The following is a 24,429-nucleotide window of genomic DNA, read 5'->3' as shown; positions in this document are numbered from 1 at the left end:
CCAACAAGTTTATAGAAAATAGAAAACCCTTTTCTATAATAACTTTAAATATGAATGGCTTCAACTTAGAATTAAAAGATGTAGACTAATAAAATGGATCTTAAAAACAAGAACCAACTACATATTGTCTCTAAGAAACCCAATTAGCCAGCAACGATATCCAAAAACTCATATCAAAATATGGAAAACAAACTGCCAAGCAAATGGAAACCATAAACAAGCAGGCCTAGCTATCCTTATGTTAAAGTAAACTTCAAACCAAAACCAATTAGAAGAGTTAAAAAGGGACACTAGATATTAATAAAGGAAACAATTCATCAAGAAGAGACAACAATTCTAGACACGCATGCACCAAATACTGGAGGCTCTAATTTCATAAAACAAACACTATATAGGATAAAAGGACATGTAGGTCTTGGCATAATAACAGTGGGGAGCTTTGGTACTCTACTCCTATATTTAGAGATGTCTTCCATATTAGAGCAGACAAAGAACTTCACAGCTAAAACACACTACCAATCAACTAGACTTAACATATGTGTGTGTACATGTATACACATACAATATTCTATCCAACGACGACGAAAGCAAAACTAGATATCCATCCACCTGTAAAAGAATAAAATTAGATTCATATCTTTCACCTTGTACAAAAAATCAACTGAAATGGACCAAAGACCTTAATTTGAAAACTAAAATGCTAAAACCAGGGCTGGAGAGATGGCTCAGAGGTTAAGAGCACTGGCTGCTCTTCCAGAGGTCCTGAGTTCAATTCCCAGCAACCACATGATGGCTCACTACCATCTGTAATGAGATCTGGCGCCCTCCTCTGTATACATAATAAATAAATAAATCTTTTTAAAAAATGCTAAAACTGTGAGACAAAAACCCAGGGAATGCTCTTCAAGATATTGGGATAGAGAAGAGCTTTCTGAACTGACTGCACAAGAACCAGCCTCACAAGAGCCCATCAACAGATGGGACTCCGTGAAATTCAAGTTTCCGCCTAAGTAAGGAAATTACCAGCAGAGCACATTGACAGCCAGAGAATGGGAGAAAATCTTTTCCATTTCCGGACAAGAGGCTAATAACCAGAATGTATGCAGAACTGCAGAAATTTGGTATCAAAGAAATAGAACGGCCAATTAAGAATTGGGCTACTGAGCAGAATAGACCATTTCCAAAAAAAGGAAACAAATAGACAACTGTTTTAAAGTGTTCAACATCCCTAGTCATTAGATAAATGCAAATTTAAAATACTTTGAGATACCACCTCACTCTTTCAGAGTGGCTATTATTAAGAAATCTGATGACAGGTACTGGAGCGATGGCCTCAGAAGTAAAGAGCACTTCCTGCTCTTTCCCAGGAACCAGGTTTGCTTCCCAGCATCCACATGGTCAGTACCTTGAATTCCAGGGAATCCAGCACCCTTTTTTTGGCCTCCACAGGCACCAGGAATGCTCACAGTGTACATACTTTCATGCCGATAAAACACTCATCCACATAAAATAAATGTTTTATAAATCTTAAAAATGGAGAAAAGATGCCGGGCGTTGGTGGCACACGCCTTTAATCCCAGCACTCGGGAGGCAGAGCCAGGCGAATCTCTGTGAGTTCGAGGCCAGCCTGGGCTACCAAGTGAGCTCCAGGAGAGGCGCAAAGCTACACAGAGAAACCCTGTCTCGAAAAACCAAAAAAAAAAAAAAATGGAGAAAAGAAATCTGACAAATGTTGGAGGAGTTGGAGAAGAGAAACCTTACTCACTGTTGGTGGGGTACACATTATTATAGTCATTATGAAAATAAACTGGAGGTTCCCCAAAAAATTTAAAAAACAAATAGAAATGCCATATGACCCAACTATCTCACTCCTGGGCACTGGCCTAGAGCACCCCATACCCTATCATAGAAATGTTTGTACATGTTTATTGTTGCTCTATTACTATAGCAAGAAAACAGAACCAGCCGAGATGCCCATCACCAGATAGACAATGAAAATCTAGTGACTATATAAAATACTAACTAGTTCTACTAAACAGTGAAACAAAAAAAATTATAGGAAAATGGACATAGAATGCATAATATTTACAAAGTCATCCAAGCTCAGAAAAAAAAAAAAAAAAAAACATGTTCTCCTTCATACGTGGATCCTAACCTACAATGTATACATTATGTATGTAAACAAATATACGTGTGGGAACATTTAGAGGAAAGAAGAAAATAGTAATATTAATGATGAAGGACAGGACTGAGGTAAAGGATGTAAAGCAATTTGTTGTGGATAAGTGCATAAAAATAATGGATAGTGAAAATAAAAAACCTAAGCTCCACGGTTTCAGAACGGTTATTCTAATTGAATAGTATTTATTCATTAGATATATAAAGTTTTGGACTTGCCAAGTGTTAGTGTGAGTGATTATGTTCATCTAGCTGCATGATATTTTTATTTGTAAGTTCATTGTAATAAAGTTTTATAAATTTAAAGAAAATAGAAGAATGAGACTAGGTATTGACAATACTTCCAAAGTCAGTGATGTGCAAATATAAAGTTCCCTAGTATCTTTGCAAACAAAGCCTTACCACTAAAAGCTGAGCGATACCCAGCTCTCCCGCGCTCATCACCTATCTGCAGCTGAGTGTGAGCCCCAAGGGCACCCAAGAAAGAGCGGAAAAAGACAAGCAAGGACGGAAACAAAGAAAACCACGCTCCAGTGTCACCGGGGCTCTCAGAAGATGGGAGTGACTTCTCCACTGCTTCCTGAGTGAAAGAAGAAGGTGACATTTATTTTGACAGGTTTTGGACCTGTCGTTTTAGAATCCCAGTTCAAAATCACGAAGTTCATATAGAAATAGCTAGAATCATCAGAGTGCACTGTGACATGGATCTGCTTACATTATAGTAAATGGAAAAAGAAAACACTTCCCTTGGGCCCTGACTAGTACTGAAGTACTAGGGAAGAAAAACTGGCATCGATAAGCTGTCAGTTTATCAGGCCCTGAGTTTTGTTTTTGTTTTTGTTTTTAATCTCCCGAACCCCCTGAGGCTGGAGATCCAGTCCAACACTCTGCACAACAAGCATGCCACCCCTGAGCTGCAGCCCTGGCTACATTCCAGTTTTAAATAACTATGCAAATTATTACACCTCCATTTCCCACGTTCCCGCCATTCACTCACAATCATTGTTTGATGTTCTATGGACCTCTATTTACCTCATAGGCATCTTTGATATTCAAGGGCTCGCCAAAAGCTGCCACATGTCCCACAATGCCTTTGTTCCACTCCAGGCGGATACAGTTATTGGAAGCTTCCTCCAGGGTCGAACCTTCAGCGACATCAAAGAGGCGGCTGACCAGAAATTTGTCTTTGGAGCTGTCCTCACAGACAAGGAATAGGGAATAGCGATCGGCGGAGATGAGTCCATGGATATGCAAGAAAATTTTGTGACATAAGGCTGTGACATCCAAGTGACTGGAAATATCTTTTACTAATTCCAAGAGTCTGGAGCACTGGTCCCCTTCACTACTATCAAATCTTGGGGGGGTTAGTGGCATCTGTTCCTTTTTTCCTGAGTCGGAGAGAAAGCTCACAGTTCCCTCGGAATCCTTGACAACAATGGGTCTAAGAGGCCGGTCGAATTCTGAGGCAGAGATTTTTCTGGCTGGGGCTGCAGGGGTGGTGGTCTCTGCATGAGGACTTGGCTGCGAAGGGCAGGAGCAAGACTCGCTGTGGGCTCGGATGCCTTCCTTGCATACTGGGATGGTGTGAACTCTCTCTGAAAACCATGCGTTCACCATTTCTCTGCAGAATGAAACATGTAGACAGGTTAGATATTTGAGGAAAAATAGTACTACCTCCTAAAGCTTCCAAAAATCCTGTCAATGCACAGTGTAGTCGCTCTCCAATCTTTCCAGATTGTTCTTATATATATAAGAACATCTCTGTGGATGGCAATTTCTCTCTGTAAGAAAGAAAGTTCCTTTACCACGTGCCAAAGGAAATACAAGGGTATTTGACTGCAATTCTATCTGCTGTAACAAAGACAAGCAGCATTCTAATTCCAGCAGATGACTGGCTATACACAGCATAGCAACCAAGGGACACTAGACTGACATTAACAGTAGTTTGCGCACTAATATAAATAATCTTCACCTGGGACTGGGGCTCAGTGCTAGAGTGTGTCATTAGTGTGTCATTAGTGTGTATCAGACCTTGGGCTCTTCGCAGCTTTATTTTTGTGTCCTTTTAGAAATAGAAAATTCCTTGGAAGTTTAGCTAATGGGGTCTTGCCCTCAGGGCCCTCCTCCCTTTATTCCACTTTGAATCAGGTCTTTCTTTAATTTTCTCATCTCTTTCAGTACAAGCCTTGACTCCAACATTAAATTTTCTGGTCTTATGCTTCTCTTCAAACTGTATATTTTGCATTTTTTCCTGCTTGTTCTTTTTCACTGAAGACCTGCATAACAGTGATTACTAATAACCATGCAACAGAGTCAACATTAAGCTGTCTTGAAATCTCCTCCACCAAGGAAATAAATACTTTCCAATTTTTCCTCAGGCAGATTTGTAGGACAAAGTTAGGATGTAGCCACATTCCCTGCCAAAATATCACAAGAATGCTTTGAGGTCCAGTTGCTAATATTGTTCCTCTCTGAAACCTCTTGAGCTGGGCCTACACAATCCACATTGCTCTCAGTACTACTGTCTTCCAAATCCTAAGATAGCCCATTCAGCCTTGCTTACAGCAACCAAATGCTTTCCTAGTCCAAAGTCCCAAAGTATTCCACATTCCTCCAAAAACACACTGTAGTCAGGCCTATCGAAGCAACAGTCCACATCCTGGTATCAACTATTCTCTTCGTTACTTTTCTATTGCTGTGGTAAAAGACCATGACCAAGCCAACTTATAAAAGAAGGCATTTAATGTGCAGCTTATGGTTTCAGAGGGTTAGCATCCATGATGGTCGAGCAATAGAAACACCTGAGAGCTCACATCCTGATCCGCAAGTTGGAGGCAGAAAGGCACACTGGGAATGATGCCTGATCTTCTGAAACCTCAAAGCCTGACCTCATTAATGACACACCTCTTTAAACAATCCTCCTAATCCTTTCCCAACAGGTCCACCAACTGGGACCAGATATTCAAATGTGCAACCCCATGGGGTCAATCTCTTTCAAACCACCATGGGGCCATTAATGACATTTTATTTTTCACAACCCTTTATTTGGATATGTCTAAGGTACTGCAATGAAAACAAATTTATATATTTAACTTTATATATATATATATATATATATATATATATATATATATATATATATTATGTAGAATTCAAGATAGAATTTTGGATAGAAGATCAACTATTTTGATTTTTCAAACAGCCATCTCACTCTGTACACACACTGGCCTTGAACTCTTGGTTCTCTTGCCTCAGCTTCACAGTGCTGAGGTAATAGGTTGTGGGTCACTGAAGCCAGACCTGGAGGGTAGTGACAGCAAGGTAAGTCACTTCTACAGCCGAGGATTGTGTATCTCCTTTTCTATCTCTTCCTTGATGCTAGGGGATTTTGAGAAATAGTCAATTACTTTTATTTTAAAAAGTATCAGCCAGGCATGATAGTGCATGCCTTTAGTCCCAGCACTCAGGAGGCAGAGGTGAATCTCTGTGAGTTGGAGGCCAGCCTGGTCTACAAGTTTCAAGACAGCTAGGGTTTCACAGAGAAACCCTGTCTCAAACAACAAAGTATCATTTTCTTTAAACCTTGTGAGGAAGATATTAACAATCTTACTTTCTAAACTATGAAAGTAATATAAGTGTCTGAACCAAATCTATTTTGTGATCTAGTGGTACATCCAGGTCTCCTATTCTTGGCGCTGTAATGTAGGAGAACATAGACTTCTCTGCTGTATCCATCACTGCCTGTCATGAAGAAGGCATCTCGTTAATTTGAGCAGATTTGAAAGTCAAAACCAAATTTAAACAGCGAAGGCACAGAAAGAATATGATCACTCATGATAACACATTCTCTAATCCTCTACATTGTATCATAACTGATGCCACACTATAAATATATTAAAAAATATGAACTCAGAGAACCCAAAGGAAAAGGGTCCTTAAAAAAATCTAATGAAATCCCATCATGTCTATATTTCTCTGGAAACAGGCCATATTTTATAAATCAAAAGCACTGAACTGAAAAGAATATATAATGAGTATACTTGAAAGAATAGTCATTATCAGGGTTTAGACTGTAACAGAAAAAAATGCAGGGCACTCAGGAAATATTGGGTTTGTGGAAAATAAAAAATAAAAATAAATAATAAATTTATTGTAAGTGGTATTTTAAATTTAAATTTAACTGGTGCCCTGTATTTCATCTGGCCACTCCAGTCATTTTGTTTTCCTGAAATTGGTGATGAACAGATAAAGTAAATTTTATGTAGCATACCATTGAGTTGTCAGGCTGCCAGGTTACTAATTTTATCACTTAAAGGCACACAAAAGGCAACCACACTGATTCTATTTCTGATAACTAGACCTTTTCAAAGTCCTTGGACTAGTCATGGTAAAACCAGAGCATAACATTCCTATTTTAACCAAGCTTTCTTGTTTTCTTTCAAAACTACATTTATTATGTATTCCACAGGGGGTACCAACCCCCAAACTGAAACATTCTTCTAAGAGGGGAAATGTTAATTGCTAAAAATTTGGGGGATTATAAGTTTTCAGCTTCCAATTCTGAGTTCTAATCTTAGCATTTGTTACTAACAGGATGTGAGCAATGATAAGTAATTTTCTTCTTTTGAGTTTCAATTGCATCATCCATAAAACACAAACCAACTATTCCAATCTCTGTTTTCAGTTTATTTTATTTGTATGGGTGTTCTGTCTGCATATATGTCTGTGCACCCGTGGAGGCCAGAAGATGCCGGGTCCTCAGGAACTGGAATTACAGACCGTTGTGAGCCACAATATGGGTGCTGGAAATCGAACCTGGATCCTCTGAAAGCGCAGCCAATGCTCTTAACTTCTGAGCCGTCTCTCCAGCCCAGCCCACCCTCATCTTCTTTGCACAGAGTAGAAGACGCATGACTATCTTCGATGAAGTAAAAGGTCAAAAGTACAGAAGGAGCATGAAGGGGATGACTCCAGCTCCAACCTCAGCACCACAGAGGTCAGACACAGGGCTGACATGGGAGGTAAAGCTGAAACACTACAGTTTCTCTAGTGGTCAGCTTAGTGCTTTGTAAAGGGTTTTTATCAGCGCATATTAATTATATACGAGGGGCTTCATTATGACATTCATAAATCTTATAATGTATTTTGATGTTTACCCCCTTCCTAACCCTTCCTGGTCTTCTTCTCACTCTTGCTAATCCCTTTCTCTTCCTAGGCCGTCAGTCCCTCTTCCCTTGACAGGTATAGACCCCCTCGCCCCCCACCCTTCTCTGTGGCCCACTGAGTTGAATTAGCATTGCTTAGAGAAGCTTGAGTGAGGAGTTGTTTATGGGAGCATGGGCACCTCACCAGTGGTTATACTACTGAGGAAAACATCTCTTCCCTCTTCAGATAAGCATCAACTACATCATCGGCAACCTCAGGGAAGGATGGGGCTTCATGAATCCTTCCCTCTTCCCTAACAGTCCTGTGAAGCTGAGTGTAAGAGGCATGCCACATCCAAAAAGAAGCATTCCACAACACCTCTCCCCTCCTCCACCCCTTACATTCTTCTGCCCCTGAGCCTTGGAGGAGATGATCTAGACATCGCATTAGGGCTCAGCTTTCAATAGTCAGTGCTCCCAGGACTCTGGAGGTCGAGTTGTGTAGTGGTAACAACCGCTGCTGTGTTGACAAGGTAAGACCCCACAATAGTCTGTGTTATCCTGTGGCCGGGAGATGATGGTCTTGGGTCTCACAATCGAACCTCTTTGTGCTCCTCAACTTCTTCGCTTTTAAACAGGAGGAAATTCTCCTGAGTCCTTCACCCTTGACACAGGGTGGATGGGCAAGTGAGATTACACTTGTATGTGCAAGCAGTCCATAACCTCTTCTCTTAAAGTTAAAATTAAATGTAAGCGGAGGAAGTACAGGGGATGTAAGATCACCGAATCTAAGATTTTATATCTCCTGGGTCCCTAGTGCCATGCTAATGGAGATGAGGAAATCAGGAAAAGAGCTTCATAAAGCCCAGCCAATTACAAAAGGACAGAATAGGTGGAGGAACAGGTATGGCTTGGTACCTGCCAGCTGCATCCATCATGGACACTCGGGGCCATGGCCAAAACGGGCACGTCAAGTGCTGTCCTTTACAGAGCGTTTCTATTTGAATTTTTTGGTTTTGTTTTTGTTTTCTTTTTGAAGTAGGGTTTAAATTACATAATAAACATCTAGGGCAAAGGGAACAAAAAATCCCCCCTTTTTTAAACTCTTTGTTTTTACTATTTGCTATAAGCACTAATAATTAATAATACACAAGCCTGTCTTTACAAACTGCCCTTTGAACCTGAGAGCAGTCAGCAAGCACAAGGCTTGAAGTCTTTTAGTTGGTTTTAACTTTTACGAGGCTGTTAATAAAAAGACAAATACCTAAAAGAAAGCTAGCCAAGAAAAATGCAATGAAAATTGATGCCCAAAATCCTCATGTGAACATCCCATCCACATCGCTCCCTCTCTTCACTAAATTATTGTCCAGTCACTCACTTATTTTATTACACAAAGAAATTCTTACCTCATAAGTGAGCTGCATTGTATATCCATTTCAAGTGGGAGAATTTATTTTGTTTTCCAGCTTTTACAGTATGTCTTAAAATAACTGAAGAAAACCTGGAAGGACTCAACATCATTGCTGGCAGCGACTACTCTCGGGTAACATGAATGGTAAATACTGCTTGTGTCTTCAAACTTGTCTACAGTGTTTGGGCTCAGGAGGCACATGCCAAGTACAGGAAACACCAGAGGATCCATACTAGTTAGGTGAGGAGAAATTAAATCAAACGGAAGTTATTACCAGCAAGCCGTGAGTTCCTGTGTTAACTTAAGTCTTAAATCTCAACTATTTTCAGACCAAACGTCTAATTGGAAGTATATTATCTAGGGAACATGCTTGGCACCTCTAAATGTTCGTGCAGTGATTTAACATAACAGTCAGTGCCTTTGAGACATTTTGATTCATGAGACTTCACTGTGCTACATTTCATGAGGTTGTTGCTGTGTGGATGGAGAGCTGAGGGGCACGTCCCCAAGTTCACAGCTAACCAAGCTCTGGCAGGTGCAGTGCTCTCCAGTATCTGAGGCTTGGGTCTTAGAATACACAGAAGGATGGATCAACTGACTGGTGGTTACAGAAGGTTCAAAGGGATGCAGGGAGATGACTAGGAGGTGAGGTGTCATGAGTTTTTACAGTAACTTTAATGGCTAAAATTACACACAAGCAGAAATAAAAAGCCACACATTTCATTTTACACACCCCGTATGCTTCCATTTAAAAACAAGGATGACAGATTCAATTAACAATTGAACAAATGGGGCCAAACCAGTAATACTTTCTAAAGAACCTTTAAATAAAATTAAGTTTGGGGCTAGAAATATGACTCAGTTGGTAGTGTTGCCTCCGTCTTAGTTAGGGTTACTACTGCTGTGAAAAAACACCATGACCAAAAGTAACTTGAGGAGGGAAGGGTTATTTTCACTTACAATTCCAGGTTAAGAGTCTATCACTGAGGGAAGTCAGGGCAGGAACCCGGAGGCAGGAACCCGGAGGGAGAAGCAGTGAAGGGGTGCGGCTTACAGGCTTGCTCTCCATCACTTGCTCAGCCTGCTTTCTTTAGAGCACCCAGGACCACCAGCCCAGGGATGGCCCCGCCCACACTGAGCTGACCCCTCCCACATCAATCACCAATCAAGTAATCCACAGGCTTGCTCACGGGCCAATCGGATGGGGAATTTTTTTCTAAAATTTCTAAAATAATTCTAGCTTGTGTCAAATTACCATAAAACCAACCAGCACGCCTGACATTCATGAATCCCCAGCAACTGCATAAAACCAAGTTCTAGGGCCCATGTCTGTCATCCCAACTCCCTAGGGGGAGAGGCAGAAGGATCAGAAGTTCAAGGACATCTTTGGTGACACCATGAGGTCAAGGCCGCTGTGAGAATAATGAGACCCTGGCTCAAATGAATAAAAGTTTTTAATTTTACAGGTTGAGTGTGCCTTGACTTATCCCCTCTTAAGTTTTTACAGATTAGTAATACTTTTTTAAATGAAAAATTATATAGCACACATGGTGTTAAAACTAAAACTTCTCATTTTCATTGCAGATTATTTTAAACTTAGAATTTGTAGTTTGGGTTTTTCATTTAACTACACAGGTTATAGCTCCTACTAGTCACAGGTATTTTTTCATGTTTTATTAAAGATAGATATTTCTTCACACAATATATTCTGGTCACAGTTTCCCCTCCCCCTGATCTTCCCCACTCCCCATCCATCCAAATCCACACCTTTCCTTTATCTCTCTCATTAGAATACAAACAGGCACCAATATTAACAACAACAGCAATAATAATAATATATGAAAACAAACAAATCAGAATAAGACCAAAAAAAGCACAAGAAATATATACAGGTGCTGAGATCCCAATAAAAACAAAACTAGAAACCATAATATATAAGAAAAAGATATGAAAGATTTTTTAAAAAAGCTAGGACTGTGAGATAAAAATACCACTGAGTTCACTTTGTGTTGGCCATCTACCACTGAGCATTGGGCCTAATTTATTGATAGGACACAGGGAAGCAAAATCTCACGCATTTCAAATGTGATTAGCTACCAAGGAGAATACACCACACACACACACACACACAGAGAGAGAGAGAGAGAGAGAGAGAGAGAGAGAGAGAGAGAGAGAGAGAGAGAGAGAGAGAGAGAGCTGTGTCTGTAAGTTGCTCTATGTAGCAGTAATATCACTTTCTATCAAAGTCAAACTGCTTAAACGGCTTCCAATGCCTACTAAGTAATCTAGATATCTTAACGGGGATAAACGAAATATTTTGTCTACATTTTATAGGATATTTCTTGAAAGCTAGAAATATAAGGAAACAGAAAACTTTACAAGGCAAAGCAAAATTGTAATATAAACCTAATGACTCTCTTAAGTTAAAAATATAGATAAAACCTGCTTGCAAAGCATCTAATTCAATGTATCTTACCCTTTTTTCCAAATAATTGTTATTTCTTTAAAGATTTGATTATTTATGTATATGAGTGCTGTGTCTGCATGTACTCACTCCTGCAAGCCAGAAGAAAGAATCAGATCTCATTACAAATGGTTGTGAGCCACCATGTGCTGGGAATTGAACTCAGGACCTCTGGAAGAACACCCAGTGCTCTTAACTGCTGAACCATCTCTCCAATCCCCAAAACAAATATTCTTAAAGAATTTTTTAATTGAAAATATGCTTCACTTTGTGTACTTTTAAAAGATTTTTTTTTTATTTTATAGGCATGCGTACCTGAGTATATGCATGCACCACATGCATTCAGGTGTACATGGCAGCCAGAAGAGTGCATTGGATCCTTTGGAACTGGAGTTACCAATAGTTGTGAGCCACCTCATGTGGATGCTGGGAACTGAACCCCAGCCCTCTCTAAGAACACCAAATGCTGTCACTGCTCCAGCCTCATTCTTAGGGTAATTTTGTCCTAGAATTGAGATCTAATGCAGTAGCCTAAAAACTAAATTTTCAGCCACTTTAAAAAAAAAATGTCATTAGAGGCTTTTTACATTAAAATTATATATGAAAACTAAATTCACATTAGCAAAGACACCCCATTATTTAATGTGCTTGTATACTAAGAGAGGGTAAGATAAACACCTGTTCTTGAGTTAGATTCCCCATGACATTAAATCTGTAAGCTTTGGTTTTTCTTCCATGAAGACTAAAAATGAACTTCAGTGAACATGGTATTTAAGGGGCTCTGGTCACATAGACTCAGGACTCAAACCCATACCAGCTCTGTCAAAGAACTGACATTAGGTACATTATTTGCTCTCACTGTACAATAAGATATTATTTACCTCACACAGTCCAGAAAACTAAATAATTCAATGTGCATACACTGATGACTTAATTAGTTGAACACTAAATGTAGTATTCATTTTTTATCAACTGATTTTTTAAAATAAAGAGAATTTATTCAATTTACTTAAACAGAATAATAACTGTTGTCTCTTCCTTTATTCTGTTTTATTTTAGAAGTCATCAAGGCTGGACTTGAACCTAAGAACTTCTTAGTCTTAGCTTCCCATAGGATTACAGGTATGTGCCATCATGTCCAGCCCTTCATTACTTCCTATTAGGCACTTAATTTCAAAACTCCATTTGGGGCAGGCAAATGGCTCATCAGGTAAAGGGATCTGCCTCCCAGAATGAGCACCTAACTTTGATCCCTGGAACACATATGATGGAAAGAAACAACTCCCACAATTTGACCTCTGACCTCCAAAACTTATTGTGGTACACTTGTATACACACACACACACACACACACACACACACACACACAAAATAAATGTAAAAGCTCCATTTTTACAACTCTTAATATGAAGAAAAAGAAAACTGTTTCAACATATTTTTCAAATTAAAATTTAAAAAATGGATCCTCCACATCAATAATGACACCCATATATGACTTAATTTTCTGAACCATACATAAAGATTATGAGCTAAATATTTAATTGTGAAAAACAATTACAAAAAAATGAACTTATTTTTCTATTACTACTAAAAGGATAAACTTATTTAGCCGTATATATTAGAAAATATACAATAATTAAACCATAGCAATCAATATTCTATAATGTGGTAATTCTATACCTGAACGTATTTTTAAAACTTAATAAAAATGTTACAGGCCATTTGGATATAAAAGTTGGCCATTTTACTTCTTTTTTGTTTTTCCTTTCATTTGACTTCTTATCCAACTGAAGGGAAATACTAAAAGTAGGTTGTTACCACCCCTGGACCTCAAGGATACCCATGGAACAGTCCCTTGAGTAATAACTTTTGAAAGAGCTTTTCCAGGGTACCTCAAGCAAAACAAAGGAAAAATTTGCAGGTGTGACTAATCCACAGCACTCAAGTACATGTTCATGTTTATAATTATACTATTAAAATGTCATATTTTTGTTCTTTTTAATGTTTTTATCCACCAGTTGTATCAATTAATCATAAGTACCTGAATTAGAAAGAGCCTACTAAATCCTCTGACTGGAAAGAATGATTGTATAAAAGTCTCCTAAAATTATTTGTAGGAAAAAAACACAAAAATAACTCCCATAAAAATAATGTTGGCTATTTTTCCTGCTCTTAGATCCTTATTTTATACAGTTTTAGTTACAGTGTTTGCATAATTTGACCTGGATCCACTACTCAAGTTTGGAAAAATGCAAGAATGAAATTGTTTAACTTGAGAAACTGATGCTGTGTTCTCCTGAGAAGCAAGAACTCTTAGAGCTGGAGGAGCCTGTTGAAGCTCACCTGTGACCCGGGGCCTGGCCCTGGCCCTGGCCCTCACAGCTCCAGTCTTCATCAACAGCAAAGCTGGGAGCAAAACCTGAGGGCCTAACTCCTACTCCAGTTACCACCTTGTTAGAGCCTTACACAATCCCAAATAAAGCTCCTTCAAACCATTAATAAAAAGCCATCTAATAATGAAGGACACTTGAGGCTTTTTTAAACTGCTGTTGTGTTGTTCTGATTCCTATTTGTCAGGAAAAAAAGGGAATGACTATCGATGTTTATGATCAAGTTTTAGTGTTATTAATTCTCAATGTGAAAATTATAAACTAGGAAAACAAAGCAAAACAGTACTAAGAAAAACCACAGGGAACACACATGCTCTCCTTTAACTGTCTTGAGAACTCTCTAAGTCCATCAAGTCCGTAAACATCATACCTAGAGTATGTTCTCTCAGAAAGATGGATTAGGAATTGACACCTAAACTTGTCACATGTAAGGCTCCCAATTCCCACAAACAGAAACACATTTCAAAGGGTTTAAAACAGTGGCTCCAAACTGAGTAGTGGTGCCAGTCCTCGGGGGAAATCTGGAAATGTGTGGGAACAGATTTGATTTCACAATCTTGGGGGTATTCTTGGCATTAGAAAGACTTCTGGCATCAAATGCCTGGGGCCTGAGGATGTAATTCATCCTGCAATTTGACAGATAGTGTCTCAGAGCAAAACACATCCCAGTCAAATCCCAGCCTATACTTTTGGGAAACACTTTAAGTGAATCAAAGATTAGCTGGCTCTAAGGACGGTAAAGGACACAGGAGATTTGAGGCCCAGCACACCCTCCATAACCTCTACCCTGACAACCCATGCTTCGCTTGGGTTCGACATGTCAACGAAACAAGCATGCTCCCTAAAGTTCTTCGGTTCCCAAGTGTTCTCCTCTGGGAGAAACTTACCGAGACCAGATGCAGAGAGAATGCAGAAACGCTTTCTGCAGTCTGATGCTCAGGACTTCCAAGTTGGGAGGGTCACTCTGGTTTGTATTTTTCCTGGCATTCTTATTTGCATGTAGGAATGATATCACTTAAATGAAAACCTAAAATCTGAAAGAAAGCTTGGGAACTGAAACCTACCCGCTAAATAAGTATAATGATTGGTTTGCAGTTTCAAAAGAGGAGAAACGCCGTTAAGTGGACATTTATCAACCCCAAATCTTAAGAGCTCAATGCAGGTATATTTTGAAGAACTGTGAATTTCTATAAAAGTTCTTTAGTTTGGTATTTTCAAAGGACCATAATTAAAACATAAAAATGTGAAAGAAGTATGTCATAAATGATTGGAATCACCAACTTATTTACCAAGAATTGCCCTTCAGTTTTAATGGAAAGTAAATTTAATATGCAATCAGACTTTCGTCCCACATGAGAACAGAAATCCAAAAGTGAGTGTGTGTGCTATAGGACTAAAAGGTGCATGAATGTTCCAAGCGCCAGTGGAAGAAGTGAGCTGTGGTGAGGCCACATGGAAAAGGCCTGATGGCCGCGTTGTGCTGCTCACCGACAGTTGGGGCCGGAATGACTCTGCAAGGGGCATTGAATAAGTGCTGCCCATTTGCATTTGATTGTAGTTTTATCATTCTGTCCATAATTAACTCAGAATTACAGTATACAAAATGCAATACAAATACAATTCAGGATTGCAGTTGCATAAACGTTGTAACTACAATTAAATTATATCTATTTATATTGAGTTTGTTTTACTTTTAAGAGTTCCATATTCAGCTCCATATTGAAATGAAAAGAACTAAACCATGGATGTAGTGGTAACTCAGACCTATGATCCCAGTGCTCAGAAGGCTGAAACAGGAAGGTGATGGGGAATCTGAAGCTACGTAGAGAGTTCTAGAACAAACCGCAGCACAGGGTGAGGCTCTGTCTAAAAGAAAAAGGCGCGGGGGAGTCAACGCCAGATATGGCACCTGGCGTACTGGGTCTGTCCACAGTGCTCTGACAATCCCCTTACCTCTGTCCTCCCCTCCCCCCAACCCTGTCCATAAAGGAACAGGCAGACCGTGCGGCTCCCTGCCCTACTAAAGTAGTCAGACGTCTCTACCCCCTTGGATTAGTCCAGAGACAGCAAATGATCCCAGTATGGGTGAATGAAGTAGTGTGGGGAGTACAGAAAGACCAAGAAGGTGCCCCTTTCACAGCAGACGTTTAAGACTCATCAGAGAAGAATTTTGCCAGCACACGAAGAAAGCATGCAGGAAAATAAAGCTGAAGTTCAAGGCCAAAAGACAGATAAGTGGGAGAGGAAAGATAGACAGGCACATGAACAGAGAGAGTCTTAACAAGATTGTCTGATCAGGTAAACTCACCACTGATCCCATCCCTGGGCATTCCAATTGACAGTCATTTTTATATGGGGTCAGGGAGGGTTTGGTCATTTATGAACAAAAGCTCCCTAACTGTTTTACCGGACATCAGAAAGAAAGCCTTTATTTAACAGGGGTGGGGTTTTGTTTTATCTTTTGTTTGATTTATGCTGGGGATTGAACTCAAGGGTATATTGCTTAAATTTAAGACATTGAATTACATAACTATAAAGTTCATTCTCCGCCCCCCCCCAATCCCTCTGTGTGTGTATCTGAGGGTTTAATTATTTTATTAGTTCAAAGGATTAGGATATTTTCTTACATAGGAATTCAACAGAGAATATAGATGGTGACTATATATGCATATATATATATATATATATGTTATTATTAAAATAGCAAATGACAGTCATTTTCCTCCAAAGCTTAAGCACACCCCCACACACCTCCCCAAAGAACACATACACTTCTCTATTCAGAGAAGTCATTTTATAAAAAACGACAATCCTTCCTTCTCCCAAATAAAGAATATAATAAGAATGGCACATAATAATTCCAAGGGGAAAAAAGAAAAAGAAGGAGAAGGGGGAACAGAAAGAAAAAAAAAAGCTGAGCAATGGTGGTGCACACCTTTAGTTCCAGCAGGGAGACAGAGGCAAGCAGATCTCTGAGCTCTGAGTTCTAAGCCAGCTTGGTCTACAGACTGAGTTCCAGGACAGCCAGGGCTCCACAGAGAAACCCTGTCTCAGAAAAAGAAAAAGAAAAAAGAAAAAAAAAGAATTCAAACAGTATGTTCATTACAAACTCAAACCCAGAGAAACGGACATATTTTTTTTTAAGATTTTCAAACATTTTCTAGGATATTTGTCTATTCGTCAACATGATTCTTAGAAACTTAACATTCAATTTGTTTTGCCTACCTTAAATATTTGATTGGAAATAATTGCAAGTTCTACCATTCATTGAAAATGAATAAAGTCCTTACATTGTAAAAATAAAGAAGTAAATAAATAAATAATGATACAATTTAAAGCAAAATGAGAATGAAAAGCCAGCAAATAAGATTATAGAGCTAAATATCAAATGAAGGAGTCACGCACGTGGAGAGACGCTCTGGTTTTAATCCTACGTATGCAGCTCACAGGCACTTACTCCTGAGAACCTGGCATCAAAGTTGCTCCCCAGTCATACTGATGTCTGAAACACCAGTCGGCCTGGACCCACATCTGTGCCTCCAAACTAACGTTACAGGAAGTCTTGTCAAGTCCACAGCTCCTCTGCACACTAACTTCAGCAATTAAGCATCTTCAACTCTGAATGACCAATCAACTCACTGATTTATTTAATTGTCCCACGGCTTACTAAGGAATTTTTCATCCTAGGAAGAGGCTTTTTTCCTACATTCAGCTCGGAAAACAACAACAAAAACAAATGTAACTCAAAAACCACAATTGAAAGTTTAATAAATTATGCTTGGGCTAGAAGCAAATAAATACTACCCCGTTCTGTTTAGTCCTTTCCATTACAAAGGAAGTCATTCTGGAGCATTATTAAAACATCCAAGGCAATGTGAGCAAAGCTGTAATCTGTGCTTACAAATACAATGGAAAGAGTGCATCTTAGTAAAACACATTGCTTGCCACTGAGAAGGGGTGAGTGAGCAACTTTATACAGTTTTTTAAAGTTTATCTGAAAAGACATGATGTAAGAGAACAGAGATCACCTGTGTAGGTGGAACTATTTAAAAGGCAACTTGGGGCTGACTGTATACATAGCTCACAGTCAGGACACTAGCTTGTCTATGGAACTGAGTTTACAGATACAACCCCTAACACCATGAAAGAATAAATCTTGTTGCCTAGAACATGGGAAACACCAATGTTTCCTAATCTTGAAATACTGTGGACATGATGTCATGAAAATATTGACAGTTCCTGTAGATTTTTCAGATCACAAACTGGAAAAACAAAAACTATAAACTTTACAAGCTTATTTAAGTTTACACTGTAACATGGAAGTCATTTTATTTCAAGATAGCCATCTACGACTAATAGTGCATAAAACATACACAATTTTGCAAGTCTTGATCATGTAGTGTAGGCTCTAAGAAGGATATAGAACTCTGAAATGAAAACATTACAGAGAAGAGGGTAGCGGGAAATAGCTGTTGTCTCAGGGGCTTCTAGGGATTCTTCCAGGCAGGAAGAATTGAAGCCTATCAGAATGTATCCAGGAGACTAGACCGCAACATGGACATATAGAACACAAGACAACACAGGAAAATTGGCCGTTACTTAATGAGAATTACTGCTATAAACAGATAAACACACACACAATCACACTCAGACTGGGCAAAAGCTCTGAAGAATTTATTATTTTCAATACCATTGCCTTAAAAATATGCTTAGTCAATATTTGTTTGAACCCTGGGAAACAGTTTCTATTCCTATGTAATTGCAGAAACAGTAAGTTTTAAGAAAGGATAGCAATATTTATTTTACATCCTCCATCTAAGGTTAATGAATGTACCTTACAAGTAAAAATGTTACATCTTTTAGAAACGAAATGAGAGCCAGGCATCATGCATGGTCCATTCCCATAACACCAGCTATTTAAGTATTTGGAAAGCTGAGGTAGATTCAGCCTGGGCTACATAGTGAGTTCAAAACCACAGGACAGCTTAATGAGCCCTTATCTCAGAGTAACCATTTTGAGTGCTGGGTATCGTGTAGCTCAGTTGGCAGAGCACTTGCCTTGCATGCGGAAGGCCATAATTAATCCCCACCACTGCACCAGAAAGAACAGACACAAAAAGTCAAGGAGAGGACCCAAAGAATCCCAAATGCAGGACCTAGACACACGACCAAGCCAGCACAGCTCTGTGGTGTCAAGTCTGTCACGGGAGGCGACAAGAGCTGGTGAAACTTCTGTTTCTGGACTTTGATCCGACCTGCCATAAAACTTGTCCTCACTTAAATCTCCTGTTTCCACTGTATGCCAAATATTCTCAGGCTTTTGCCTGGCAAACAAGGCAATAAATTTCAACCATCTCACCCCTTCAATACTAAAGGACTTAAAACATCACCCACAATCATAGACCTGATTAGCAACTAATGAAAGGTAACACTACTGAAATCTGCTGTCAGGAATAGCAAGGGCTGCCGAGTGGGTTTAGCACCCAGGAGGCTTTCTCTGTAAATGTCTGCACATTAAAGCCTCAGTCCTGCCTGGAGGGATCCCAGTTGTTGAGGTAGTGAGGGTGGGAGGCACCCACTAGCAGTTTACTAGAAAAACATGGTGAATTTTCATGCCAATAGACTATGTTACAACTTGTTCAACTTTCACACTCAAATTCATATAAATGGTTTGTGACCAAAAGGCACCCCTCCATTCTTTTGCTGGGGAATATAGGCATGCATACAGCATGTAGCTATGTATTTGAAGATAACTTTAAGAAAAAAAACAAAACAAAACAAAAACCTTGACAGCATAACTGCTATCAAGGTCAAGCAAGATTAACAGGTGTCTGAAAAATCAGGCATGCTAGAATTTTCATTATGTTCCAGGACCATGCTTAGATGCAGACAATCAGGTCTAGGGATAGGAGTGTATATTATACATTTGTGTCAAGTGACCACAGTTAATAAATGCAGAAACATTTCTATCAGTAAGCCTGATTTCTGCCGCAGATAGGCATTCTAAATGAATCTAAATTGATTTTAAACATTTCAGTGTTCCACAGGCCTCTCTGTTAGAACTATTGTTTCATGGATTACCTGAATCACATACACTGTTTACATATACACATATATTTTATAATTACAAAGCACAACAAAATGATGTCGCCTTCTAGTTTAAAAGGAACTGTGCTGTGAAGTTACAATGTATACAATAAATCATTAACCCTAGTAGTCTGGCTTTTTAAAAAATAATAACAATAAAGAATAACCAACTGGTGTTGAATTGCCTATTCGTATATTTAAAAAGCCTTCAGCTAATATCACCAGCAAAGAGCCAAACTTCAATTCCATGAAGAATGCCCACAGGCTACACAAAAATTCCTAGAGTATTATTCTTCACGCCAATAACCTTCTGAACGACTAAAACTGAAGGCCTAAGCAACTTTAAAATATTTTACACTTTCATTTTTCAAGTTTTACTCTTAAGAATACACAGTACACACACAGAGAGAGAGAGAGAGAGAGAGAGAGAGAGAGAGAGAACATGCACCAAATGCCCTAACTAGAAAAAAAAAATCTTTTGGAGTCTGAGACTATCTAAATTTTACAGTTAGCATTGTTAATTAGATTTTAATGGCATTCTACTTGAGAGAAAAAAGTAATAGTAAATGTATCGAATGACTATCTATACTTTTAAAAACAATGTTGCTACACTTCCAAGGTTTTTGGAACGTTTTGTTTTGATAGTCTTCTCGCCTAGGACTAGTCAAAAACCTGCAGTAAGCCGTCCAAAGTTTGTCTTCAAAGTGGAGAGGGGAAACAAAGAATGGGACGTTTTTGTTGTATTTTTAGACAAGCTGCTTTATTCTTTCAGCTATCAACAACCTATCTAAAGGACACCTCCAAAGCCTTCTTTAAAACTCAGCCCTGCTCTCTAGCCCCTCCCCATTTCCTGTGCTCTAATTCAAAGGGAGCAGAGGGTGAGAATGTGAAGAGAAAGGACACCGGGGACAGATGGTCTCAGAGTAGCTAGTGACCCTTGGAAACGGTTGGTTCACAGCAATCGATAATTCTAGCTCGAGATGGTCTGCCTCGGTGCCTCTGCTCAAACATCCAAGTAACGTTTTAAAAAGAAACCGCTCTCCCTTCAGAGGTATCATCTGACCTCTCTAAGCTCCGAGTTTGAAGGGGAAAGGCACAATCCGCGGGGGAAATGAGAGGAGGGCTGGGTACTCAGAACCTATCTGGGCTCACCGGGAGAGATGGCTCAGCCATTAAAGGATAGGCTCCCGAGCAAAACGCCCAAACTCCTCTCCAGAGGTGACTCGGTGGGAAAAGAGAAAACTGACCCCCAAACAGTACCTCGGAAAGAAAGCAAGGAGAGACACAAAATCACACCGCCCATCTACCCAGCGGCTTAATCCCCCGGGGCAGGTGTGCTGGGTGCCACCGCCAGCCCTGGCGACTCCGCACCCCTCCCCAGGCAAAGTGGCCAGCGGGATGTTGAAGGAAGTACCTCGTTTTGTCTCCAAAGGGCAACATAGCAAACGTGGGACGCTCGTTTCCCAACTCCTCGGAAGGTGGACTCGGGAGCCTCTGGGGGCCGGAGGAGCTCCCCGGGGGCCCGGTTGGCTCCCCTAAGGCCCCCGCCGCCTCTTCGCTGCGGGTCGCCGGCTGCGGACCCCGCGTGGCGTCGCCCCCTGGCGGGCAGCGCCCGGCCGAGTGGCGGCGGCGCACAGGCGAGTCCCCGCCGGCTCGTCCACCATCCCCGCCCGGCGAGAGTCGCCCTCCCGGCTCGGGCGGCCAGCACCAGCTGCTCGACGGCCGTTGCCCCAAGGCGCCGGTGGCGGGGCTCCAGCCCCTTCTCCAAAGCAGAGCTGGTTAGTTCAGCCCAGGTCGGCGCGCGGGAGGCAAGCGCGCGCGCGCGGGCTTCGAGGCGACTCCTCGAGCTTTGGGGGACCCGCCCGCCACGCACTCCGCTCCACCCTCTCGTCCCTCAGTTCCACTCTCCAGCCTGCGCGCGCCCCGACTGTCCCTGCTTGCGATCGGCTCCTGGGAGGACGGGCTCCCTCCTCCCCGCCCTCCGCGGCGGCCTCCCGGCGCTTGGCTCACGACCAGGAAGAGCTGGCCTCTGGGGTGCCCGGGGCCCCCGGAGCCCCGAGTCCGCCCCAGCCGCCTCCCTCCCCACACCCCCCGCCCTTTGTGTGCGCGCAGCAAAAGCTCCTCGAAGAACCTCCTTGCGGCGCTGCAGCCTGCGGCGGGATGATCAGGGGACTATCGGGAGCCAAAGGCGATAGCCCTCCCTGGGGCGACCCCAGGGACGCTGTTGCTCCGCTTCCCGGTGGCCCGGTCCGGACCCCCGGCTTCCCCGCCCCGCCAGGGTCAGAGCTGGAGGGGCAGGGGAGGAGCGCGGCCACAGGGACGCGCCCGCTGCGGTGCTTCCGGAGCCGCTGGGAAGGGGGCTCTGGCTTGTTTTGGTTTTGCTAAACCGGTTTAGGGGGAAACCGAGAGGGTAGAGGGGCCTGGAGGAAGGCCCGTGAGCGTGCGTGAAAGTAATCTTGCTCCCGGGCCGGGTATACATCTTTGTTTTTAACTTCGTGGGCAAGTCGTATCTAAACCGACGCCTCAGTTTTCAACGGTGCTCGCTCTAAGTCGAGGGCTCCAGTTCGCACTGGGACCGAGAAGCTACTTCGGAAGCAAAGGACCTGGGAACCGGGATTGTTTAATGTTGAACCAAGGGGAAAATTCAATGGGGAAGAAAGATCAGCCCTAGGTCACGCTCCATGTCCCTGGCCGTGTCCTTTGTGGCTCCTCTTCTTACCTGGTGGCTTTCCTAACAAAGTAAGAGACGGTAAAGTCCCGGTGATCATCCAGCCACGCTTCCACCCAGTCCTGGTCCCGCTGCTGCTTCGGCCGCGCGGAGCTGGGGCCGGCTCGTTCCATGTTGTGTGCCGGGCGTCTCGGTGGCTCCCGGGTGCAGGATTTCCACCCGGCCGGGTCCCTCTCTCGGAGGAGCGGGATTGTGCTCGAGACCCTCCCCTTTTGCCTTGCTTCAGGCCGGCAGTCCTCCTGCAAAGCCGCAGAGACGCGGGCCAGCCTCCCAGCCCGCCCTGCCCCGCCCCTCCAGGTCCCCGAGGTTCCCAGGTGGCGAGTGCCCTCCTTGGGGTCCCTCGGAGACCGGCTTTCTGCATCTGCCGCGGGACTGACTGGCGAGCTCTCCGGAAGCCAAGTGGCCCAAACTAGGAGGAATCCAGACGGCCCGCTGGGGTGCGCTGTGGGCCGAGACAGCGTCCCTATGTTTGCAAAGGTGACAGTGGATGGGTTTGCCTTGTCCAACTCTGGGAAAGGAAAGATCACATTGAGGACCCATCCCGAGTCCAGAAGGAAGGAGGCAGGGATGAGTCACTAGACAATGTTAAACTGGGCGTTTTTCCTCTTTCTTAGTAGTGCAGTGACAGTCTCACCTTACTTTTCTTCATGAAGCAGCTCCTGGTGGAGAGAGGACCCAGAACCCATCTTCCTCACAGGGGCCCTCACAATGATTCCCAGCACTCCTCCCACGGACCCCAGAGGCTAGGGAGAGAACTGAGGCATAAAAGATTAGGAGAAAACTGCAGCTGTAGGATGCTGTAACTTCCAACAAAACCACACCCGTCCTTAATGCTAGTAGTATCAGTCGTGACTATATATAATGTACATATATAATGAGTCATTGACTCATTATACCAAAGACTCTCCTTTTTTTTTTAAGGGCAAGATTGGGGATGGGCACAGGACATAAAAGTTATAACCACCTGTCCTTGCCCGTGAGTTCTGAAAATAAGAATACCTCTGCACGATTATGCTGACTACAGAATACTAACACTAGTTACCCATGTTACAACCGAGGACGCCCAATTAGCCTAATTTAAAATTTATTCATTTATATTTAACTGGCATCAATACCTCAAAAATAGTGTTGTCTTAGGTTTCTATGGCTGTGACAAAACACCGTGATCAAAGCAATATGTGATAAGTTATATTAGATTTTAAAATGACAGTTCTTTCCTGATATATTACTGTAATACTCATTACGCTCGGAGAATAGGGACTTCCCCCTCATTGTGAGTGTTCTTTGTACACCACCCCCCTCCTATCTACACATTCCTCTCATCAGGAAGTCACTTAATTTAAAATAAAACCCTTGGGATAAGGGCTACAAATTGGGCGTCGACTGTTTGTGTCCCCTTCCACAGTTCATACTGAACTTAACTCTGGGGCTGGAGAGCCCCCAGCGGTTCGGAGTCGGTCCTTCTCTTCTGTAGGTGGAGGTTCGGTTCCCAGGCTTCCTTTGAGGTTAAGCCACTCCTTCCCTCTCCCACTCTTCTCTCTGTGCTCTGCCATCTCCACACCTCCAGGCCTACCTCCAGACCTACGGTTGACAGTCATCTTCGCCTAATAAATTGCTCCTCCATATCTACACCCACAGGACTAGCAGCAGAACAAGGTTCTAATACCAGCTTTACCTGGCCCAGCTGCCATCAGTCAGCTCCTGCACCGCCCAGTCTAAGTCAGGACAAACTCGAACATCAAACATACAGCCAAAGAAAGAAGTTCACACTCACAAGGCACATTGCAAACACAATAGGAATGGCCAACTCAATATGTGTCCAAGCAAAGCTACTAGTCCCGTAGAAATGTTTTTTTTTTTTTTTAGTGAGAATGACCACGATGAACCTCAGAACACAACATTTAAAAGGATAACCCTAAACTTTATCCAAGAAAGTTAAAGACACACTTCATTGAAGGGGATAACACTAAATGTCTGAGTTGCATACAAGAAAATACAAATACATGCCTGAAGGAAATTGCAAAGAC

The 24,429-nt window shown here is 41.8% G+C and overlaps 1 protein-coding gene across 3 annotated transcripts in view; it reads right to left on the bottom strand.

Moving 5' to 3' along the window:
• Positions 1-22,764, bottom strand: part of Pde5a (phosphodiesterase 5A) — a 145,723-nt gene extending 122,959 nt beyond the window's left edge. Inside the window, exons 1-2 of one of the 3 annotated variants that reach the window (XM_016010110.3) lie at positions 22,394-22,764; positions 3,211-3,799 (exon numbers count right to left, since the gene is read on the bottom strand). In XM_016010110.3, coding sequence (XP_015865596.1) covers positions 3,211-3,799; positions 22,394-22,515 — 711 coding nt within the window. In that variant the 5' untranslated portion in view covers positions 22,516-22,764. Of the gene's footprint in view, positions 1-3,210; positions 3,800-8,728; positions 8,966-21,088; positions 21,433-22,393 lie in introns of those variants that run through there. The other 2 variants (XM_006991870.4, XM_042279824.2) reach the window with 2 other exon arrangements.
• Between the last annotated feature and the right edge of the window lie 1,665 nt (positions 22,765-24,429).

The sequence above is a fragment of the Peromyscus maniculatus genome, chromosome 6 (genome assembly GCF_049852395.1).
Source record: "Peromyscus maniculatus bairdii isolate BWxNUB_F1_BW_parent chromosome 6, HU_Pman_BW_mat_3.1, whole genome shotgun sequence".
NCBI classification, from domain to species: Eukaryota; Metazoa; Chordata; class Mammalia; order Rodentia; family Cricetidae; genus Peromyscus; species Peromyscus maniculatus.
The sequence above is the reverse complement of the archived record's forward strand: the minus strand, read 5'-3'. Positions and strand labels throughout refer to the sequence as shown.